Source organism: Mastigoproctus giganteus, chromosome 13 (assembly GCF_048544385.1).
Source record: "Mastigoproctus giganteus isolate SK-2022 chromosome 13, ASM4854438v1, whole genome shotgun sequence".
In the NCBI taxonomy this organism is placed as follows: domain Eukaryota; kingdom Metazoa; phylum Arthropoda; class Arachnida; order Uropygi; family Thelyphonidae; genus Mastigoproctus; species Mastigoproctus giganteus.
In genome coordinates, this window is record NC_143587.1 from 94,343,452 (window position 1) to 94,368,855 (window position 25,404).

At 35.9% G+C, this 25,404-nt stretch overlaps 1 protein-coding gene across 3 annotated transcripts in view; it reads right to left on the bottom strand.

Annotated features, from left to right (window-relative positions):
- Positions 1-24,701, bottom strand: part of LOC150076264 (man(5)GlcNAc(2)-PP-dolichol translocation protein RFT1) — a 156,520-nt gene extending 131,819 nt beyond the window's left edge. For 2 of the 3 annotated variants that reach the window (XM_090387118.1, XM_090387117.1), the window contains exons 1-4: positions 24,471-24,701; positions 20,090-20,175; positions 11,549-11,665; positions 1,753-1,942 (exon numbers count right to left, since the gene is read on the bottom strand). In XM_090387118.1, the coding sequence (XP_090243244.1) occupies positions 1,753-1,942; positions 11,549-11,665; positions 20,090-20,175; positions 24,471-24,533 (456 nt within the window). In that variant the 5' untranslated portion in view covers positions 24,534-24,701. The remainder of the gene's footprint in view (positions 1-1,752; positions 1,943-11,548; positions 11,666-20,089; positions 20,176-24,470) is intronic. The other variant, XM_090387119.1, reaches the window with a different exon arrangement.
- Positions 24,702-25,404: the final 703 nt, after the last annotated feature.

The following is a 25,404-nucleotide window of genomic DNA, read 5'->3' on the forward strand; positions in this document are numbered from 1 at the left end:
GTGCCTATCATCCTCTGTAGAGTTCCAAGGCTTTCCTTAACCATCTGGTTGTAAACTGGAAAGATCTGGTTTAGTTATTCTTGGAAGGTAATGCTTCTTGTTAGGATATAAACATAATAAATTATGTAGACAGCATTGATGTGTTTTGGTTGATCCTATAAATTGTTGAATATTACATTATAGTTACAGCATTTGTCTCTTACAATAGCACAATGACTCTTTCCACTTTATTTATAAGTATATATTGTTAACCACATCCCTCATTTGACTATTTACAGGTTTATATTCTTTAAAAAGAGGCGCCTCCGTAGCCAGGTGGGAAGGAGCAGCAGTGTGTAACACATGCTTCTTGATTAGACCGGGGTTCGAGCCCGTCACCACCAAATACGGAGGATGTGGAAAGGTCAGGAAATGGCCATCGCATATTCCCGGAGCAATATGGCCTTAGCTGCTAATGCTCCTAAAAAAAAAACCAAATAACAAAATAATAACTTTAAAAAGAACCACATGCACTGACACTATTATTTCATGTTTCTATAACAGTTTCAAGCAGATGTATGTTATTACCTAACTCTCTGTATGCTTAATTTTTTTTTATGAAAACCCCAAACACTAGAGATATTAGATCCTATAGTACTTAGTACTGCACATGGGTTGGAGGTTGAGAAGATGAAAGATATTTGTTGACATTAGACTTGAACTTCTGTAATCAATAATTTTCAGGAAATAAGTATGAAGGAAGGTTATGTTTTAATTATATTTAATTATACCTTTCATCACGAAAGGCATAATTAAATTCATTTTATTTTCCACATCTTCACTTTCATTGACCTTTTTTCATAAATATTTTTGTTTAAGGTGCTTCTTGCTGACTTCTAGCTGGAAACGGAATTTTTTTTTTTTTTTTTTTAGTGAGTGCTAGCAGAGATTATAAATGGTCTTTCATAAGCTGCGATTCTCTTTGGTGCAAGGAGATTAAAGCACATTACCTCAGGATTCTCAAACCACAGCACAGGTTTGCTATAGGTGAATGGGTCCATCCTAATGCAAATTAGGATTTTAAAAGTGAAGTGCTTAACCCATTTGTGCCAAAGTGAAACAACTGTAAAGGAACGATGTACAACCTTCAGCAGTGCCCTCACTAACAAAACAGTTCATCTTTAACCAGAAAAGGTAAGGTACTAATTAATTTAAAAGGCATATGAAAGAAAATCAAACCAAAAGAAAAGGGGAGAGGGGTTAAAATAAGGCTAATCAATTACAGTTAATCTGAATATTTAAGAAGACAAGTTACAGGTATATTTTTGGTTATATTTATTTATTTTATTATTATTATATTTTTAATAATGAAACTTAAATAACCACAGTTGAGAACCACTTTATATTTAATGGTTTCTGAACACATCATGAACTGTAACACTAACAATCTGATTGCCCTTAATAATAATTAATTTAATATGTATTCGATCACTATGAATATGTAAACTCCTCTGGTCTTGGCTGTATTGAGAATAATTGGAAATTTATATATTTATTTAGTAAGGTAGAGAATGAATTAATTACTTCCAGGCACATTTTACATACATAACTTGCTTCAACGATTTACACAATATCAAGAGTACGTGCATTTAACCTATGAGTTTATATTTTTATAACAGGCATATTAAAAGGAAAAATGATTTAATATACAACTAAGAACTTTTGAAAATATACAGTACATTGTTGGATAGTTTTTAAAAAAATTCCTATTACCTTCAGTCTGATAAATGAGAATGCTTGACCGACAACATATAAAGGTTCTGATATTATTTCAATTATTACACAAATAACAATGGTGTTTACACCTGTAGTATAATTTTGCACTAATAAAGAATCTGGCTGTTCAAGGAGATGAAGCCAAACCAGCCTTAAAATCACTCCACATATTGCTGCAAGAGGGATCCTGAAAATATTTAAAATAATTTAGTAATGAAAAAATTTTCAACAAGGGTATCAAATAATCAAAGAAATATAAGTATTCAAAAGTGATATAATGTTATAGGTTAAAAAAAAAAAACAATATCTCTTGCTCACAAAAAATATATATAAAAATCCATAAAAATATTATAGAAAACACACCACATCCCCCCCTCCCCAAAACTTTCTTCAAATGCTGAGTTTAGGTTGGTGCAAAAAACTGCCATCTCATACTCCCCTACAAAAGAACAATTCAATTTCCTCTTTTCCACAGTTATATTAGATTAGAATGGCCAAGTGATACAAGGTAGGACTTATTACATATATGCAAGTAAAAAAAGAAGCAGCAGCAGCAAACTGCTCACACCTTCCAAACTGTCAAGATTCAGCCATCCAATTCTACCTCAAACAATAAAAAACTGTCTGCCTCAGCCATTTTGGGAATTAGTACTTACCCAAATGATCTACAACTTGCTACATGAAGGTAAATTTCATGAGATCCAGTCTTCCACTGCAATTTGTATCTCACTATCAAGTCTTACCTTACCGACAGGAGTATTAGTGTCGTGGCACCCTATGGTAGGGTAAACCGCCGTGTCTGCAGGGGTTGCCCCCAGGGTTCTGTCCTGGGGCCGCTGTTGTGGAACATTGTCTTGGATGAGTTCCTGGCCATGGACCTTGGTGACGTCCAAACCCAAGCTTTTGCCGACGACTTAATCTTGAAAATTGCTGCCGACAATAGAACCCAGTTGGAGGTAAAAGCAAACCATGCCATCAGGATACTACAGGACTGGACCATCTTACACTGCCTAAAAATCTCACCAACTAAGACATCCTCAATCTTACTGAAAGGCTCCCTTGACCTGCACAGGCCACCTCAAATAAAGGTGAACAACACCACAGTGAAACTCCAAAGCCAGCTTAAGTACCTGGGGGTGATATTAGATTGTAATCTTTCCTTCAAGCAGCATCTCACACATTTAAGAACAAAGATAAGGAAGTACTCTGCACTGTTAGCACGTGTGGTTCGTCGTGACTGGGGACTTAAACGTCGCATGCTCTCCTTATATTATAAAACGACATTCCTACCAGCTATAACATACGCCTCTGCGGTTTGGTATCACAAGGCATCAACCGCCGTAAATAGACGCATAATCGACTCAATCCATAGAACTATCCTGTTAACCATTACCAGAGCCTGTAGCACCACTAGCACTGTTGCCCTACAGGTCTTGGCCGGAGCCCTTCCCCTTGACCTGGACATCATACGTACTGGAATAGCCTATTATATAACCAAAGGAATGCCTTGCACCCACCAAGACTACACAGTGGATAACAATGCAACCCACAAGGCTGAAAAGAACAGGCTGCAGAAATACCTAAAAGAAACCTGGCAATACTGCTGGACAAACACAACAAAAGGGAACATCACCAAAAAGTTCATCCCGGACGTAGACAGAGTATACCCCATTCTTCCAACCTGGCTGCAACCCGGACTTTACACGACCTACCTCCTTACGGGTCATGGGGCTTTCAATGCAAAGCTTACAGCATTGGGAATAGTGGAGGATCCGCGTTGTACTTGCGGGGAACAAGAAAGCTGGGTGCACATTATGTTTGAGTGTGTCCAATACGAAGACCTTAGATGCAGACTAATAACTAGAGTTCACTATTTACCGAGGGATCTCGAGTCACATCTACTAGATACACAAGAAGAATATTTAGCCTTAACTGATTTTGCCCAGGGATTATTTAGCAGGCGGCAAACACTAGCCACCATATACAGAAGACCTTAACGGAATGAGACAAAACAAAACTGCAAATAGCAGCGAGACGACACAGAGGAACCGACTATACAGACCTTGGACTGACTACAAAATGCACTAGGAAAAGACAAGTGACAATAGATTGTCGAACTACAAGAGTCATGATTACCGCCAATAGAAGCAAAAAAACACCTTTAAATAGTCGTGACATCAGAAAAAAGGGACACTGCCCCAAGACCTTGCAGTATAGACCCACTACATAATGACAAAAGGTAGTGTAAGGACTAGCAAACATCACAGAAGGGATAAAACCCCATAATGACAGCCAGTAGACTTGATTATGACCCCAAGATAATGACCAGAAAATAAGCCCCAGACCACATGCAGTCTGGAAGGATGACATCCAGATTTAACCCCCTATTAGTGTCCCACCTAGATGAGACTCAATGGCCAATTTTTTAGGGCCTGCAAACTGATGGAGACGACATACGTGGCACTCTCCCGCCGGAACAGCCTATTGGCGACCCAAATCCGCACTCTCTTGAGCGGATCTTTCTTTCCAAACTCCTGGGGAGGAGAGGCTTGCCTCTCCTTGCCTCCCCAATTTTTCATTCTGGTGGGGCACGGGCATGCCTCACTACCTGCAGGGGCCATCTACTCTGTCGGCCCCTTATTTCCAATTTCTTCCCCCCAGTCTTCATCCTCCCCCCAAACTTTTGTCTTGCACAGCGTTTAGCCCTACATGTCAAAATCAAAAGAGAACATCAAAATTCTTGCCCGAACCTATTTGGTTTTTAAAACTCACTTTCACCGCACAGCCCCACGTCGCGCACTATTAATACTAACTTGTAAAGTATCACTAATATCAACCTCGATTTTTTTTTTTTTTTTTTTTTCTTGGTCCTAGCCACTAAAATCCCAGGAAAGTAAGTGGCAAGACCAGCCAGAGTACAAATATTGGTAACACCCGGCCGGCCTCCCTGTGGCAGGTATTGGTAACGTCGGGTCTCACTAGGGGCCCGGCGGCTAACAGGCCGGACGAACAATGGGCACAACAAACTACACAGTACATATCCCTCACACTTTTAAATCTCTGGCTTGTCCGATACAGAGAACATACGTGGAGATGGGAGAAATCCCAGGTGCCGTCAGACCCCGAACATACCTAATACCTAATACCTAATGCTCTTTGAGATTTGTGCACCCTGGTTCTTGTTTCTCCTATCTTACATACCTTAATCACATCTTCCCTAAGATGTCTTAGTTGCCAAGTTCTGCAGTCCACATCTCTAAGTCAGTGGTTCTTAAACTGTGGGTTAAAATTCCACCCCCACACCAAGGGATTGTGAGCAATTAAGGGAAGGGAGTTACAATTTTTTAAAAATTTTGCCTTAGGTGTTATTAAATTTGTTTTTGTTTATTTCCAATGAAACAGTTTTATTTGATAGTTGCCCTTCTTCAAACCCTCTTTATAAGTTTTGTCACATTTTAGATGTATTTTCCAGACCTGAGTACAATACTCCAAGTACATTTTATATTATGTATTTGTCTGGGTTCCTTAAATCTGCTAAGTGCCACTGTGAAGTTATATACATTGCCTAGCAAGTCATATGTATAATGGAGGTACTGTGTTTTGCATATTGGAGTGTGTTGCAACTGGCCACTTAGCAGCAGCCATCTGGAGAGCAACCAGCTGGTTCCAGTCCTTGCTGTGAGAATGTGGGCCATCTGATGGCAAGACTAGGGAGGATTCTGCTCACAGCCCTGTACTGCAGAAGTTCTGCAGAACAGGACTGTGAGCAGAAAAATCTCTGGCTGGTCACTGTCATGCCAACCAAAGTTGAGCAGCAAGAATAACCAAGGAAATGAAGACAGAAGGAGAGTTAGTCAAAGCAAGTGGAGGGGAGGGGAAGGAGAAAGTGGATAGCATCCTTTTTATGATCCCACCAACAGTTAGGCTAGAGTTCAGCAGAAGATAGCTAGAGTACTGCGAGTGGCCATGGAAAGGAATCAAGCCCAAGGGATTCAGACTGGTATATAAGGAAGATGTATGTGCCAAATGTTAGTTGTTCCCTTCACAGTAAGTAGAGCCAAGGAGGCCAGGTAAATTTCACAAGATACAGTCTTTCACTTCTCTTTGAAATTAGCTTGTCAATTTTAGATGTGCTCAAATTGTTGGCTTGTCAATTCATATGCCTATATCATCCAGAGTTGACTGCCAGTGATGTTATCATAAGATAAAAGCATTACATTACACTACCATCCAGCAAAGCAAAAGAAGATCATGTAAGCTCAATCTGTGGCCAGAGGGTACTTGAAAAGGAAGTATGACAATCTTGTCAAACATCAGTAGGGGTTTAAAGTGTAGAGGGATCAATTAAGATCTGTGAGCACACTATATACAGAGTTTTCACAGCCTGAGTTTTCATGGGAGAATGGTAGTACACAAGCGAAACATCATCCACTGCAATCAGCAGTCATGCCTAGTATGGCACAAAACAAAGCCCATAATTAGTATGTAGAACAGTGGAAATCACTGCACCCTATTCTTATAAGATGGGCAAGTGTGAGTGTGGAAGATACTTGAAGAATGCTTTGATTGCATTATGTCTAAATTTCAGAGGAGCTAGGTTTACTGTATGGGGCCATTTCTTGTGGTATGGCAGGACCTCTGGTAGTTGTGTGGGGGAGCCATGAATGCCAAAGCCTACCTTAACATTTTAGATAATTCTGTGCTATTTATAATGTGGAAGGTTTTTCTTCAACAGGATAATGCTCCATGCAATACTGCCAGTACTGCTAAAGAATTGTTCATGGAAATGAGTGTACAAAAGTTAAAATGGCAAGCGTAGAGTCCCAATTTAAACACTATGGAACACCTATGCAATGAACTGGAATGCTCAATGAGGCCCAGGTCAGCACATCCTACACTGGTAGCTCAACTGGTCACTGTCCTGTAGGAGGAATGGAGGACTACACCTGCTGTAGTTTACCATTTGTTGGTGGAAAGCTGACTCAGGAGGGTGAAGTGTGATATAGCAACCAAAGGCTCACTTTGCTACTGAAGTGAGCAGCACTGACATCAGCATGAAACTGACATGTCTGGCCTTTTGGAGGGTAGTGAATATCAGTTGTGCAAGAGTTAAATCCTCTGATCTGAAAGAACACCACATTATGTGGGAAGTTTCAAAATTTGTCTCAGAACTTGAAGTAATTGTAAACATGTTCTTCACAGATGAGAATAATTCCATTTAAGCAATTATTTTAACTTGCAGAATGCAATAAAAGCGGAAAATTCCCATATCCTCTATGAACAGCATCTTTATCCAACTACTGGAATGTGATCTGCTGTCTCATGTCAGCGGATCACTAGCCTCACACTCTTTGTTAAGGACACAACATTCTTAACATGACATGTTAAGGATGTTGTCTCCTTATTCATATTCCAGTAAACCAGCTGGTAACTTTTGAACTGACCAGTGGTTATTTTTCTCAACAGCACCACAAGTCAGAAATTGGTATGGAAAATTGAAGTTGATGACAACCAACAATAAATCATTACAGCCACCCAGTCACTATATTTCACCCTTCCAGGCTTTTCTTGTAGAATCTACTAAAGGAAAAGTATTCAAAAATAAGCTTCACAAGATCATATAGGCAAAATTTCATAACCTATGAAAGGAATCAACATGGTCATGTTGCAGTTTATGATTTCACTGGCTTTCTAACTTGTGGTACACCTTTTTCATTGTTTGGTGTCTTTGACTGTGCACCTATCATGGAGCTCAAAGGAATGTTCACTATCTGGTAAGCAATGAGTACACTCAGAAGTAGATGCCAGGGCTATCCAAGCACCTTACTCAGTCCTCAACTAGTCCAAATCCTGTCCTTCGGATCATGAGGATAGGAGCATGATGTCAGCACAGCTGGTATCATGCCTACTAGCTAACTGGTCCAGAGTGAGCCACCTCAGGATCTCCATTGCGTCAAATCAGGGGATCAAATTGGTGTGTCAAACCTAAATCTCCTCGACTAAGTGGATCCCCCCCCCCTTTTCCACACGGTTGTAGCAGATGTCAAACATACTGTAATCCTATAGTGTTAGCCCTGGTAACCTAAGTGATGCTAAGCTGAATGAACAGCATTACTGAGAGGTCCTTTGTCAAGAGCAAGTGCTCACATTAAGTGGATGAGATACAGCAGGTGGCATTTATTGTGATTACTGATTATTACAATCACCAGTTTATGGAATTATATTTCAGAAAACAGATTCATATCATAGAAATGCTCCACATTTTTCTACTGTTATGCTAGAAATAAGAAAAGAGATTAGAGTTGGAGGTTTTATTTTGTTATTGCTTATCATTGATGTGTTTTAAAGTATTTTTATGAAGTTTGTAGATGCACTTATTTGAGGGATTTAAAAATATAGCAAGGGTTAGCTAAAGGAACTGGAATGTTACATGTAGAATTCTATACCAGCAACGACATTTGAGTTTTCACCTCTTGACAGAACATACTTGACAACAACAACCAAACTGATGCTATGATTGTTATTTGATGGTTTTTTTTGATAATAAAATATTATGTATGTCTTTTACTGCTAATCAAATTTTATATCATGCTGGAAGTGTTTGAAAAGAATGTTATTACCAGAATTTTTACAAATACAGTAGAACGTCAGTTATCTGGAATAATTTGAAAGGCTGATCTTCTTTTTTTTTATTAACAGTAGTACAGTAAGCGCAAATTATAGTGATCATGTTTGCAAATTGAATTTTGATTATAATAAGTGAAAGTCGGGTTTACTACCCGTTTATAACACATTGTACAAACAAAAAGGCTAATAAACCGAAAACTGCAAAAACTGTTTATGACCCCTAGAATTCTACGTGACCTTCAGAAAAGTGCTTTAGAAAAATATCACAGAGACTACAGGGTTTTTTTGGATTTCAGATTAGTTTAGCTCAAAATTCGGTAAGAAAAATATCAGCCCGAAACTGTGCGATTTATTATTTTTCTCAATTTTTTACGATAAAATATGAACGAAAAGAAAACGTGGTTTTAACATTGCAACAAAAAAAAATGGAAATTATTAAAAGAATTAGAAAAGGTCAAAATTTAGGAAACATGTGGGGACTTCAACAATTTATGACCTCAAGAAAAATTCCAATGCTATAACAGAATTTGTGTTGATTATGGTCAGTGAAGGAGGATCTAGCAGGAAAAAGACGATGTTGAAACTTGAAAACATCGTTTTAGACAGTGCACTTTAATATTTTTTGTTTTCTTCAGAAGTGAAATTTAGCTTGTTGTTGTTGTTTGTTTGATTTATTGGTGCAAGGGTACTAAGGCCATAATGCACAGAAATTTAGGTGAACCAGTGTCTGGTCCATAGTTGTGTGAAAAAGTATTGGATTTTAATCAAAAATTAAGAGGTAATGAAGATTTTAAGGCAAGCACAGGTTGGCTGAAAATTTTAAACTGAGACACAGTATACGTGAACTAGACATTCAAGGTGAGAAACGTTTTGCAGATGAATCGGCAGCAGTGTCCTTTAAAAGTAAGTTTGTTTCAGTTAAACAAATTACGAGAAAGAAAACATTTATAATGTTGATGAGACGGGCTTATTATGGAAAGCATTACTGAGAAAAACCCTAGCCACTAAAAGAGAAATGCCTGCAACAAGTTTTAAGATGAGAAAATAGCAAGTTACAATTGCTACGTGTGCAAATGTCACTGGGACGCACAGATTGTCCATGCTCGTTACTAGTAAGTCGAAAAACTGAGAGCATTTAAAATCTTTCTAATTTTCCTGTTTTGTATAAAAATCATAAAAATGCCTGGATGGACATTCCTGTTTTCCGTGATTAATTTATAATTTTTTTTATTTAATTAATCTTAATTATTTAATTTAATTAAATAATTAGATTAAATTTATTTAATTAAATAATTAGATTAAATTTATTTAATTAAATAATTAGATTAAATTTATTTAATTTTATCAGAAAAATTATGTGGAAATTTTGGCTATCCAGAAGAGGTCTGACATCAATTATTCCGGATAATTTATGCTCTACTGTATTCAGAAGTAAATGCATGTCCTTTAAGGTTATGGCAGACATTATGGCGAGATTCAATATTTCTTACATTTTGAAGGTACAACTTTAAAATGGAAAACTGTTAAAATGGTACTATCAATACAAGGTAAACTATCTAGAGACTGTCTTCCATTTTTGAAGAGTCTGAGTAGAGGGTATGTGAAAGGATAGGCACTGCTGAGGGCACACTGCATCTTGGAGCTGGATACATTCTTGTTAAGAATATGCCATATCCACAAATTCATATATGTTTCCCTCTGTCCCAACCTTTACCCTATCTACATCAATGAATTATGAATAATCAAAAACTAATGGAACAAACCTATCTGCAAAAATATGTCAACCTCCCAAAAACTTTATTTACCAAATATACTCAGTCTCAGTACCAATCTCAATGATGCCCATTTCCACTTACAATTTGCCAGGTCCTATTTACTTTTTCTGAAATAATCTGAATTATCAGTTGCCACAACCACTACTCATCTCATTTGTCCCAATTATTCTCATTACAATTATTGCTGCTTTAACCTGTAATTGATTGTGCCAGTGTTTTTTTTTTTTTGTTTCTCACATGTGTACTTGGTTAAATGGGATAATATTTATCCCAACTATTTACCTTAAAAATCAGTAAGAAATATTCAAAATTGTTCACTTTTTGATGCTACCTTTTTAATCTACAGTAAACCCTTGCTAATTTGGATTAATTGGGGAAAGAGGTCATCTGGATTAGCATAGCAAAAGATAGACCTAAAAGACAAAAGAAAATTTTATGATATAGATAGCACTGATGAAAATAAATAAAAAAAAATATATCACTGCAGTGCCTTTATTTAAAAACTATAAAAAGATAATACATTTATCCATCGAAAGAAGACACAGAAGTTGTACAGCAGACTCTTGATTTGCCAGGATCAGATTAACTGGAACGCTTCAAGACTCCAAAGGGAAAAAAAATAAATATCCACTGGAAATCATAAAATTCAAGTAATAAATAGAACAGGTATAACCAGATGTTTTGCAAGTCATAAATAAGTAAGAAGAAGCGGCGTTAAGTCGTAATTGAGAGATGAATGTACCTAATATCCTGCAACTCCCACTGTCTTCACACCCACCGCTAAAAAAAAAGAAAAAAAAAAAAACGGCGCCTCCATAGCCAGGTGGGCAGGAGCAGCAGTGCATAGCACACGCTTCTTGATTAGACCAAGGTTCGAGCCCGTGCCCACCCAATACGGAGGATGCAGAAAGGTCAGGGAATGACCACCGCATATCCCTGGAGCAATATGGCCTTAGTTGCTAATGCTGCTAAAAAAACAAAAAGAAAAAAAAAAAAAAAAAACCAAAAACCAACTAAAAAAAAAACAACAGAAAGAGAACAAATGCTGTTTGTTTAATTTGCATATTTCTTAAAAATAAAATATGCTTTCAAAACCGTCAAAACCATAACCACATAACTCTCTACAACCACATGTATGTTTGCAGCATATATTGTCATTTTATTTATTTATTATTGATATTAAAGTAAAACAAAGCAGAAATTAATACTCTGTATGTTAAGAAAAAAGTGCAGCAGGACTTAAATAAACAAATAAGAGTTCTTTTTAAAGTAATGCAGATATCCATTAGAATGAAATGATTCACATCTCCTTGCTGCAACACAAAATTCAAATCTAAGTATATACTGTCAAAGAAAGAGCATATATATATAAATCAAGAGTATGGCCTTACATCAACCAAAGCAGATTGATGATCTGAGGCCAATTACAATTCTGAGGGTTACTGAGACATGCCCGACGAAATGGCTCACGGCTGAGGAATTGTACTGTAGAATATAACAAAACTAATCTGGAAAGAGACAAACATTAGGAAAATTACTAATAATTTTATTTAAGTTTCTACCAAATGTACATATAGAAATGTTTCAGAAGTGGGAGAAAACAATTTTAAAAATTTTAAATAAAAATAATATACACTAAACATTCTCTATAATTAACTAGTTAACAGGTGTGTTAAAGAACTTTCACTAGATAAACAAAATATACCACCGAAACACTTAATCTTTTAAAAAGTCATTAATCGGTACTTATAAAAGTTAAATATATTTTGAGCATCATGATGATAATGTTTAAAATATAATTTGTTCATCTCAAATTAATGTCTGAAATGATGTGGTTTAATCTTATAGGCACTTATAAACTGGACCAATTAATTCTATTAGAACACAAGAGCTACGTCTTGTTAGTCTCAAGACCAAGTTTCAATTTAAACTAACAGTTAAAACTGGTCCTTGCAGTACTCCCTCCTCTTGGCAAAAGGAACGAGAGAGGGTAGATCCTACACGAACCTGTAAATAATGACTGGATAAAAAGGTTTTAGTAAAAACGGGGAAGTGACCTCTAAGACAGAAGCTATGTAGGTTTTTTAAAATGCGACATCTCCAATTTGTATTACATGATTTTTCCATATCAAAAAACAAAGACACTAGATGTTCTCGTTTTAGGAAAGCATTCTGGATGAATGTTTCCAGTTTAATTAAATGGTCCAGAGTGAACCTGTTTTTTCGGAAGCTGCTCTGCATGCTGGAGAGATCATTTGATTCTATATACCCTATAAGACGAGCATTAACCATTCCATCCAGAATTTTGCACAAACAGCTAGTCAGAGCGACAGGTCAATAATTGGTAGGAATTCTAGTATCCTTTCCTAGCCTAACAAAAGCAAGAGCAGTCCTTATACCAGGCATCTGGAAACTGTTCTTCATGAAAAATTCTGTTTCACAGAAAGAGCAGTTGATTCATATATTTTGGTGAAAGGTGCTTAATCATTTCATAATGGATGCCATCTGGTCCAACAACACTTGCCTTAGTATGAGTTAAAACTATTTTTAACTCTTGAATAGTGAATGGCCTATTATAAGGAAAAAGCTTTTTGATGTAAAACCAAGGGCCTGTTTTCATCCTTTTGTTTGGACCAGGAACCTGGGGAATAAGATGATACTGCACAGAGATTATAAAATGCTCCCCGAGAGCATCAGTTATTGCAGTTGGCTCTGCAATTGTGCATCCATTATACTTTAGGATAGACAAAGGGTGAGATGTATATTTTCTCTTCATATTCCATATTTATCCCAGACCACCTTAGTGCTGGTGGACTGGGTAAAAGATGATGATGATAAACAGACCAACAATTCCTTTTGACTCTGATGGTGAATGTAAAATGCTTTGGCTTAAGCATGATTAAAGCCTATTAGATTGGCCATGGTAGGATATCATTGGAATATCCCTCAAGCTTTGTTTTGCTGCAGAATACACAGCAGCAAAAAGCTGCTGTGTATTCTGCAGCAAAAAAGGCACAAAGCACTCACGGTTCTGGAAAAGGTGGAAACCCGGTAGATATTTTTGGAATGGCAGCTGCAGCTGCAGCTGCATGAACAATATTTTCTGTGATGTGTGTTGATGCATCAATGACAGGTTCCTGACTAATTGTAGTGATGTCAAACTCTGCTGGCTGCTGGAGGTCCTTCCAGTCAGTCTGATCAATCTTCCACCACAGTAATCTAAAAGGAAGACACTGGTCTCCCTCTAATTAGGATGGTTATCACAGGGAAGTGATTACTTCTATATCAGTTCTCCTCCACCTCCCAAATTAGAGAAGGGAAAAGAGTGAAGGGGAGCAGATAGAAAGGCAGAAAATGTACAGGTAGGCATGTGGAAGAATGTCTTAGTTGCCACATTTAAAAGGGAGAGCTCATTGTCAGTGAGCATATGTTCTATGATGCATCCCCTTCCATTAATGTCAGCATTACTCCACAGGGTGTTATGTCCACTGAAATCCCTGAGAAGTAAGAGAGGGGAAGGCAACTGCAAAATAAGATTGTGAAGGGCTCTCTGGGAGACATCAGTCCCAGATGGCAAACAGATGGAACAGATTGTTATTAAAAAGCCTACTGCAAGGCTGATTGCTACTGCTTCCAAGTTAGTGGTAAATGATATAGTTTTAAATGGAATCTCACTGCCCAAGAGGATAGCATGAGTGACTGTAATATTATGTAAGGAAGGGTTTTCATTTGCATTCAGATATATTTCCTGTAAGTAAAAGCAAACTGGTTCATGTTTTTCCAGGAGGGACTTGATGTTGTCAGTATTTTGGCAGAATCCATGACAATTCCACTGTAGGAGTTTAGCCATTATTTTGGCTTGGTGGATCCATCAGTCGGTTGGCTTCCAAACTGCTGGGGACTTGTTTTTCTCAGTTTCAGATTTATTTTTTTTTTTTGGAGAAGTATGGATACGGGATATACTTCTCCTCTGCAAAAAAGTTCCAAGCCTTAGTCTAATGTTATTCCTTCTAATGTTATGCCTTCTCCTCTACATCCATTTCTTGTGGTTGAGATGGGAGCAGTTTTGACTGCTTTTACTTCTGACTTACTTTTTTTGGAGGGGATAGTGTAGGAGGTACAGATATGGGTATGGCCACCGATTGGCTCTTTTGAGTTGGTTTCTGCACATTCGATAAATGGCAGGCAAAAGGAGTAAATGATTCTGATGATGGCATGGTTGTCTGTTTGTGTTTTGGTAGTATAGACAAATTTCTTAGAAACATTCTGGGAATATGGTTATTTGCTGTTATTTACAAGTTGGATGTGTTTTTTGGTCTCTTGATGAGAGATGTTCAGCTCTGTTTTCAGTTTTTGAATTTCTTTCTTTTTCTTTCTACAGTATTTATGTATTCATAGCTGAGGAAGAGACACACACAGTGTTGAAAGCTTCTGTAAATATTTTATTTTGTTTTACTAAAAGAAGTGAGCGCAGCAAAGTCCCCTAGTTATTTATTATTATTCTTAGATATATAGTATGTGCCAGAAAAAAAAAAAAAAAAATAATAATAATAAATGTAAAATTTCGACACTTTTGGGGGACCTCATTACTACAAACCTTGATATTAAAAAACATGAAAATTTAGGCCCCTCGAACTTTGTATTAATGAGATTCTACTGTATCACCGATAGCACGTTTGAGAGTACGCAGGGTGCACTACTTAGCAATTTGCATAAATTGGCTATGAAGCTGGATATTCCTTGCTCTCATTGTCTTTGACACCACATCAAGCACAGGCAGGGTTGCAAAAACAGGCTATTTGAGAGTGAACATACTTTTGGAACTTAAAACACCTTAGTGGATTTGGAATTTACAAGGGCTGTTCAAAAAAGAATAATCATAATTTTTCATGAAAACCATACTGCTTGCTATTTCTAGCAAGCTGCAGAATTTAAAACCAAACCAAGCTGCATCACATTGCAACTGTGCAGTTGACTCGTGTAAATGCATGAACCTTGGCAGTCAGTCACGTTTATGCCTATTCAGTTTCTCCTCTATAACAATGGACATGACATGTGAGGAACAGTATACTGCTCTCAAATTTTGTTTCCATTTCAAGAAAACATCAGCTGATGTATATGGAATGTTAAAAGAGACTCTTATGGTTAATCTACATTTCCATATAGCACAGCTCACAGTTGTTCAGAATGTTTAAAGTTGGACATAATTCAATCACAAAAATCGGCAGTCCTGGAGCTCTAATCACCGCCTCACCACAGAAACCATAAACACTGATTCTGTAATCGTGAGAGAGGACCATTACATAACAGTAAGGCAACTGGCCAGAGATGTTGGGAATATTAGTAGGAAGCATGCACGGTATTCTCCATGACCATTTGTATATAACACTTGTTTGTGCATGCTGGGTTTCGAGACCAATAACACCTGAGCTATAGCAAGTTTGCATGGAGGTTTGTCAGGATCTGCAATGGATGGTTACTGCAGATAGTAAGGTTCTGCACAAGATGATAATTGTGGAGGAAACACGGCTTCATCATTTTGACCAAGATGTCTTTGCCAACACCAAAAAAAATGAAAAGTTATGGCTTCTGCAGAAAGGTTATTGTCATCTCTCTTTTTTTTTATATTCAAGGAATGGTTTAGCAGCAAGCTGCACCACGTCATACAACCATTACAGGATCTTACTACAGAACTTTACTGCACTCTTTGTGGGATCACATTCATCACAAACGACCACAACTGCATGCAGGTGGGTGGATGCTGCATCATGACAATGCAAGGCCTCATACTGTCATCGAGTACTCAGCCACCATTAATGTCAAATGCTTTCCTCATCTGGCCTACAGCCCTGACCTTGCAACCCGTGATTTTTTTAAATTTCCAAAGTTAAAGAAGGGGCTGCAAGGAAGACATTTCCAGTCATCAGAAGAAGTTGTAAAGACTTCGAAGGAAATTCTCAAATGCATGTCAAAAAAGGGATTCCACCGTGTTTTTGAAGAATGGCATAAATGTTGGAGTAAGTGCATTTCATCAAATGGACACTATTTTGAAAAGGACCATCAAAATATTAATGATTAATAAAGGTCTGTTGTTAAAATAAAATTATAATCAATCTTTATTGAACAGTCCTCATATATCCTTATTGGCAGTTTAACTAGCTTGGCTTGATGGAACATGAAGGCCACTGGGCATTGAATGTCAGGATGAGAACTTGAGTGGGAGTGATATTTCTGTTCTTGTGCATCGACATTCGCTTTTCATTTGTCATACCTTGATCTTTCAATTCAAAGCAGATCTCTTATTCAGGGACACAAAGATCCCACTCTTATATGATACCATGTGATGAGATCAGGATTTTATGGGGAGGGTTTATGGTGACAGGTATTCCCCTATGGATGTAGCTTTCAGAATTTGTTGGGCATGTTTGTCAAACAAGGCTTCCATTAAAAGATCTCAGATCTCCAAAAAATCACAGCCTTCTACACAGATTTTGGGGATCTTGCCAATCCTAATCCTTTCTAGATGAAGAAGGGTGACATTTTCCCGATTGCCTGCTCTCTGATGGAATGGAGAATGAGGAAAAGTGGTCTCAATGATGTTGTATCATCCATTCTGGGCTTTTCAGCACTGGTGTTATCACTTTCATCTGATAAGTTAGGTAGAGGACTTGTGGCCCCAGAAGAAGATGGATTTAAATTACCCATAAGAGTAAAATTAGAATTTCTGATGCCTTAAGTACCTAATACATCACAGAGCCCTATGAGGGGATGCCAACTTGTGAACTAGGAGGTACTGAGTACACTAATCATACCCAAATTTCCAATAAGCCTTGATTCTGTCAAAAACAAAAGGGTAGGAACCCAAGCAGTAAGCACCACCCGCCGATTGATCCCAGTCGGGCTGGTTTGGGGCCTCCCATCTTGTTGAAACAGGGACAAAAGTGGTGTATTAGGGCTGGGCCCCCTCATCCACAAGGATCCTCCTTTCTGAGTTCCCATGTGTTGCATTACACAGCCGCACACGCCAGATTCCAGTGATGTAACCCTGAAACCAAAGTATGGCTGCTGGATCCCAGTGATGCTAATCTGGAAACTCAGCAGCATCACTGGTAGTTCTCCTCACCACATACAGGTGCCCATGTTGAGGGGTTTAGTAGTCGGTATGAATCATAATAAGGAGTTTTTGGAGTTCCAAAGAGGTATGACACTCAGTTATGCCATTTTGGTAATTTCTTAGTACATTTATATATTATGGAAAATCACTTCACAAACTATTTTAAATTAAATTTTAAAAAAGTACAGAAATTAAATTTAAAATTTGTCTACTTCAATCCTTTGTCCTTCAGTCATCTTGAATATAATCCTATAGAGATAACTGCCCTATATCTGCTCTCCGTGAATTCCAACCTAATATTTATTATATTTTATTTATTAATATTTATTATTTATTGCCAACCTATTATTTTGGTATTTGGCACACAGATATAGGTTATGAGGACAATTGTAGCTGAAATGATATAATAATAAATAATATAATAATAATATAATGCTGAAATAATATAATAATTAATTATATTATTTTGCTTTGCAAATCCTCCAGGCTAGTATTTTTTTAACATGTGTTACTTAAGGATCACCCAAGTGTTCTAAGAAATGTTACTCAGAAATTAGCACTTATCTACATATCAATATTTTGTTGCACTTTAAAATAAAAAGAAAATATATTGATATATCTATACTTATAATAATTCTTGTGATATAATTAATTAAAATTATTTTGCTCCTAATCATGAACGTTGTTTTGCAATGAAAGTGAATGAACAAAATAAAGTGTATAGAGAGATATACATTTCCTGGCTGATTTTTCATGATCAATAGCTAATAGCATAGATCACCATTGGCTCGAATAAGTGCTCCAAAACAACACACATTCATGTAACAAAACTGTCCTTAATTCCTAGAGTAATGTGAGCAGAATGCTGTGCTAACAAACATGCCTTTCCAGTTCATCAGAGAGATACTCAATGGGACTGAGATTTGGGCTAGTCAGGTGGATGCTTTGGCAAGCATACTCTAAGTCTTCTTCATGTTCCTCAATTAAATTCAATTTAAGTATTTTTCATGTTCCTTAAACTACTCTTTTATATTATTTGGTACAGTAGTCATCTTGAAAGTACCAATGTACATGCAATGTTGCCAGGTGTATCTGATCCACAAAGACGTTCAGATATACTCATTTAAATAAAACTAAATGCAACTAGGCATAAATGCAACTCTTAATATTTTAAGAGTTGCATTTAGTTTTATTTAAATATTATCACATAAACCTTTTGGCATCTCTCACATTGTGTGTTTATCTTCACAACTGGGTTTTCATGTCTGCAAAACCAGGGTCCTCCCCACCCACCGAGAATAAGTAACAGTCTTCTCTATTAGTGAAGCTTTACTTATTCAAGGCTTCAATCTCGTTGTGAAGGATGAGCACAATATGAGATACAGATGAAATGATGCCGTTCACACTACTATCATAGTTTTCTTTAAGAGTTGTCTATGGTGTATCTACACTGATATTATATAGCTATAGAATCTTAAACTCTTAAAATATTATGTCTAGTTGCATTTAGTTTTATTTAAATATTATATGTAAATATACAGATTAATAATTTGTAAAAACTTAAAAAATGCTGTCATGGACATTGTCTTAAAATCTGAGCAAAAAAAGCTCAGTCAGATGATAAAAGCAGTAAATCATGTTTCATTTACTGGTAAAATTACACTTAGGTAAAATATGTTGGATAGTTAAATGGTTTTACAAGGCTCCACAGAGGATGTATGTTCATCAGCAGAAAAGAATGTGTAAGATGACCAATAACTTCTTTATGATACCTGTGCAGACCAGCTTGGTTTGTGTTCCAAGGTGAGTGGCCTCCACGATGTCGTTAACTGCTCCCTTGTTTGGGGATGATTACATTTGATAATTTGCTCCAGACATCAAACACTTCACTCTGTCACCTTACATTGTTAGCTCCAATTGCAACTGTTCACTGTTTTTAGAGCAATTTTCCATTTGTTAAAGAACTGAATGACACTAGTTTCCGAACACTGGGTGCTACAAATTTTCTGTTGTAGCACCCAATAAATGTATGCTGATTCATGATATGTATGACTCGAATAAATTGATACACAGGTTAATTGAGCTGCGCATTGATCAGGTTCACATGCTTTATAGTGCTTTCCAGCACATATCTCAAGTGACCTCTTCACTTTACATATTCTTTTATATATTGTTGCATATAGTGCAACCCTCCATGGTCCTAATAGAACCTAGGCAGTGTGCATGTATGTATGTAAAAAATTGGCAGAATACTATATAAAAACATTACTCGAGGCCAATATCATGGTTTGTTTTTATTTCTATGGATATATATATATATATATATATATATATATATATATTTTTTTTTTTTTTTTTTTTTCTTTTCTTTTGACAATAAGTTGATTTTGAATGCATATCTGCCACAGAGTAATAACATGGCAGACAATTTGATTTTTAGAAGAAATTTAGAAGTTTATTTCTTTGAAAACAGTGACACCATTTTATATAAAATGTTTAGAATCGTGATGCAGAATGTTTTTACAACTCTATATGGTGCAAAAACATATGTTATATCCACTGTCCGGTATCTATGTTCAACATTTATCATGTTATGCTTTATATAACTACTTGCAAAAAAACACTTTAGTGACTGTTCTTAAAAGTACATTGTAAGCAAAAGTCTCATTGTCAAGTGTTAGCTTATTATGCCTAACAATAATTTTGAGGCCCCTTAATTGTGGGGATCTTAAGTTGAAAGTTGCTCCACTCATGCTTAAATTCACCAATGATATTACAGGCTACTTCTTGAAATTTAAAATTTACTGGAATGGCTTACCTTACATTTATTACTCCAAGAACATCCTTAGCTACAAACCGCAAGATGTAAGCATTTAAAATAAAGGTTAAAATCCTCATCAGTACCTAAAAGATTCACAAGATAAGCTTATTTCAATGTGAAGTACTATACAAATATTTATTAAAAATATTTATATTTAATCAATGGAACATGTGTCAATAATGAAATTTATATGCAGATATAATAAAAGTTTAACAATTGTTTTTGCATAAATCTACTAGAACTTTGAAGCATTTGGTTCAAAGTTACTTTCCCTCCAATTCAAAGTGGAGGGAGAGAAATAATTCTTCTGAAGAATCTTGTTAAAATGTGAAGCAATGGATCCTACATTCTGGTGAGCAAAGGAGGCATCCATTTAATGATGAACTGTGATTCATTATTAAATATATAACTCAGTAGCTAGTGGAAGACTGATAATGACTTTTATTATACCAGTGGATTTAAATCGTGAGGGTGAGAACAATCTGTCAGTTTGGGGCAGGGTGTTTTCTTCCTTATCCAGTGTTGTGTGAAGATCCTGCTTGATGGCAATAGACTTATCACAGTTGAATACAGCCTCGACTTTTGAGTAAGTGATTCTGTCTTTAGGATTATTAGAATTCTTCCCGAATGTATGAAAGTGCTCTTTAGCTCTGAAAAAGTTCAAGAGATGGGAAGTCTGACAAGCATTACTCTTTGAAGGAATTGTGACTTTTTTAGATGCAGCAATAAAATTCAGCTAATAATTTAGGAGCATGGTAGCATGTTCTATGTTATCAAGCTCCTAACTCCGAACTCATCTTTTGCATATTACCAGCTGGAGCGTATGCCCCAAAGCCAGAAGTAGTAAACATACCCTTCTGAACATCTAGATATTTTGTGATGTGATGAGTTGTTATGGTTGTAGAAGGAACATCATTAAAGTTTGGTGCAGGGGTAGATGTGAAACACAACTAGCAGATGGTCATAAGCAAAAGATGTTTATGGATGTTGAATCATACTGACATCCACATCAGAAAAGAGGCATGTCCAAGTTTTTGTTCCCTAGTGATAGTCTAGTTGGTTTGGGATGTTAAAGTCATATATAATAATCATAGTCACATCACAGTGCATATGGTTTGAATATTTGATTTGTGGTATTAGATATAGTGGTAGATTCAGAAATTGGTCCTGCAATTTAGCATTCAAACACACTGATATTATTGCAAATCATTTTTGTTACACTATTTACATAGATTATACACATAAGATACTGGAAAGAAGAAAACAGTGCTGATATGATGGAAAAATCTAGCAATACAGACTTTGGAAAGGTCTGTTGTATGCATTTAACTTGTATTTAATTTCATTTCTCATTTTCAAACTGGCTGTAAATTTTTTTATTATTCACTTCACATCACAAATTTGGCCACAATTGGCAGGCATACCTGAGTTCGCTACTCTTGATAAAAATGGTCAAAACTGCTCTGGGACTAGGAGAATGGCATCTCCCATATACCCTCCTACATTTCCAGCTGTGGCTATCATGCCATACACACACACACATACATCTTGTGTGTGGTGTGACGTGTTTCAGCAGCCAATATTATGACAATTACATGAAGTATATACAAAAGGAAGGATTACGTCTGGTAAACAAATTAAGAGCAGTTCAGTTATGCATTTATAAACATAAAATGAATAAGGTAAACTCTACAAAATTTGACAATCTTGGGGATTGAGAGGTTTTGGATTTTAGGGGGTATACCTAGTTGTTGAGCCATTTTGGCAAAGTACACTTCAATGAATATTATACACTAATAACTAAAGTTATTTACAGCTGTAAACATTAAAAATGACTAAAAGGTAGTGCTCATGGTTGCAATGTAAATAACAGTTCAATTTATTTATTATAAACAAATGCCAATAAAAAGCCAGAGCAAATGCTGTCAGTTACTAATGCCAATTAATTAATTAACTGATAGTTAACTGATACTATCAGTTAACTAATTAACTGATAGTATTTAAAATTTACATTAAAGAAATGTCAATTTTAAATGCACTCTAAGTATATGTGCTTAAGAGAAAAAAATATTTTTGCACTGGGGGATAAAAAAAAATTAATTACTCTTAAGGAAAGTGCAATTTTTATCAATTTACATGGCATTTTGACTTTGTTAATGGTACTATGGAAAAATTCGATAAATTTCTTGCATATAATAATAATCAAGAAAGCCAAGTTTAATTTCTGCCACCATTATAGTTACAGCAGATAGACAAATGGCAGGCAGCTCAAGTTCACTCACTAGGCCTTTTTTTCCATAATGTTAGTACAGAGTAGGAAATCAAGTCTAACCTTGAATTGCCTGCTGTTTTTCTCCCTTTAGACATGCACCTAATGATCTATATGACTAGTTTAATGGCAGCAAAAAACCTTGGTTCTGTGGAATTAAATGTATTGTTTGTGAATTAGTAAGTTACTGTTTATGGGAAGAGATTAGCTATATATTTAATTAAGCATATTTTTCCAGCTGTACACATACCAGGCAGTTTCTATCTCACTTTGCTCTCAGCTGTTCTAGTGATGTCAAACTGGTCACCAGCTCACACAATTACAGTATGACTAGACATATAGCTGTAATTTGCAAGATCGCACTAAGTTATGAAGTTAGCTGAATAAGGGATAGCATAAAATATAGAAATTCAAAGTTATACTACAGCTAAAGACATACAGGTTCAGAGAAATAAGATGTTTGCAGGACTATCTTGTCCTTTTGTTGCAGTCAGCAGGATTTAAACTAATTTAAAAAATGCAGTCATACTGCATTAAAAATTTAATTTTTAAAAAAAATTAAAATTAAAGACATAATTTAAAAAATGCAGTCATACTGGTAATTAATTTAAAAGACGAGACACTATTATGAACAGCTTGTTTTAGGACTGGCTCATTCATCAGATAGCATGTGGTCTCCAATGGAAACACTCACACAAAACGGATAATTTTAGACATATTATAACTTTAAAAACTCTGATTCAATATATTTCACAACAACTTACATCTTTACAACTTAATCTTTTTTTTTTTTTTCTTAGGAGGCAAGGTACTTCTGCAAACATCTTAGGAAGAAAGAAAAGTCATCTTTTTTGTATGGATTCTTAAAGATAAGTGTGATTGTTAATATGATATTGATAGATTGTAAAACATTGTTTTTTTTTGTGAAATGTGCTGGATTTTAAAGAATCCAGATTGTAAAGTGCTGGATGTTACAGTGTTTACTGTATATATCTAGCTTTGGAGATTCAGAGTAAATCCATAACAAATATTATAAATTTATGTAGCAACTCTTGAATTACCACAATTTGTCTATTCAGAGGCAACAGTTAAATTTAGCAGAATCACGAATATGGTGTTTGATATTCTTAACTCCAAAAGCATACATGAAATAAAGGATGCCTAACCTATCCATCAAATCAGTCATAAAAATATGTTGCAGGAGCAAATCATCCTTTCATATACAATGTTATTTTGGTGGGGGAGAATTATGGGGAGGATGATGAAATTTACCATGGTAAAAACTGTAGGGGATTATCTAAAAAGCTTAATGGATATGGGGGATTATTTAAACCCCCCATATCCATTAAGCTCTTCAGACCCCTAAATTTTAATTCTAATATCAAACTACAGGACTGAAGAGAATAATCGGTCCATATTTATTTATCAAGCTTTTAGGACCTTCAAAGTTTAATTTTATGTCAATCCATGTAATGGTTTCCTTGCTGCCAGAGGTATGGTTTTTGAAGACAGAAGTCTTGGGCACTCAATGTTGAGACCGAGGGGTCTGAACACTAGGGTTCTGACAGTGGGGAAGATGTCCCACATTTTTTTGTAAAATTGATATCCCCCTTCCCAAAGAATTATTAGCGCGATGGACTAGGTGAGTTGGCTGTAAAAGAATCTTCCTATATCTAAAATAAAGGTAATTCCTGTTGTTTTCATAATTGTCAACTATGAAAGTGTGTCTTCTGTGTTCTAACCTATTTGACCCTACTTATTTCATTGTACAAGACAGGCATATCCATTTTGCAATGTGACTTGGAAAGATTCATTTTTATTTTGGAAGAAGTATAGTATTTCTTTTTTTTTTAAGCCAACACCTTCAGTACTAACAGGCAATAATTTAAGTGGATACACTGGAAAGGTGAAATGTTAACATCAAAAATAAAAAGAAAATTTTTCAGCTTGTGTGTTTATTTGATCGCAATATACAACAGAAATAATCATGTTAAAATACCGAACGCTGACCAAAAAAAAAAAAAAAAAAAAAATATATATATATATATATATATATATATATATTTCATTCTGACAAATATATTGTTCCGAAGAAGGTAAAAAATATACCTGAAGAATTATGTTGTAGGAGGCAGATTTCGCAGCTGTTGAGAGTAACGTTTGATCTCCCATATTTTCCTAGAATATCATATAAGATAATGAAAGCACAAAAACATGACGGTAGATTCCTAAGGAAATAAAACTATGGGAGAACCCATAACTGCCTTCAAACAGCTGCCTGAATCGCAATCACCTGATTGCCGAAAACAAAATACTTCATACACATTTTTCGTTGAAATTGTCGCCAACACACTTCACTAAAATCTACCCCCTAGCGGATTTTAATTAAGTGGATCATAATGAAATTAAATTTAAAATGACTTAATTGCGAACACACAGTACACAGAAAGTCAGTTGGATTATTCTCTTACATTCATTTATTCATCTATTTGTGTATACAAATAAACAAATAGACACTTATTTGTATACACAAATCATCTATTTGTGTATACAAATAAGTATACAAATAGATATTTAAATATCAGTAAACAAAACGCAGAGAAAAGCTAAAAATACAAGTGCCAAGGAAATTTGATGGATATGCATAGAAAACAAATTAAATATGAACTAATTGTAAATAGAACTTCACAGTTAAAATAATCAAATTGAGAAGCTAAGACAAAAATTCAGCGTTCCACATCAACAGTTCTGTTGTCAGGGGAAACAGTAAATGCACTGGTGTGCAAAACTTATGGACCAACAACACAAAATCAAAAGAAACAGCCTGTGACGATTTGCATAATTGTGGCCATTCAGATTCAGTAGAAAGCTGGTGCACATGCAAAAATTTGAATCGTGATGAGGGGGCTCACATAAACAAATAAAAGCAGAAATTCAGCAGTTATGTGCAAATTACCGAATGGTGTGAGCACGATTGTTACAGACGTTCCATTGGTTTCATACAGTGCTACAGACAACAAAATGGCCAGTAGAATTAGTCATC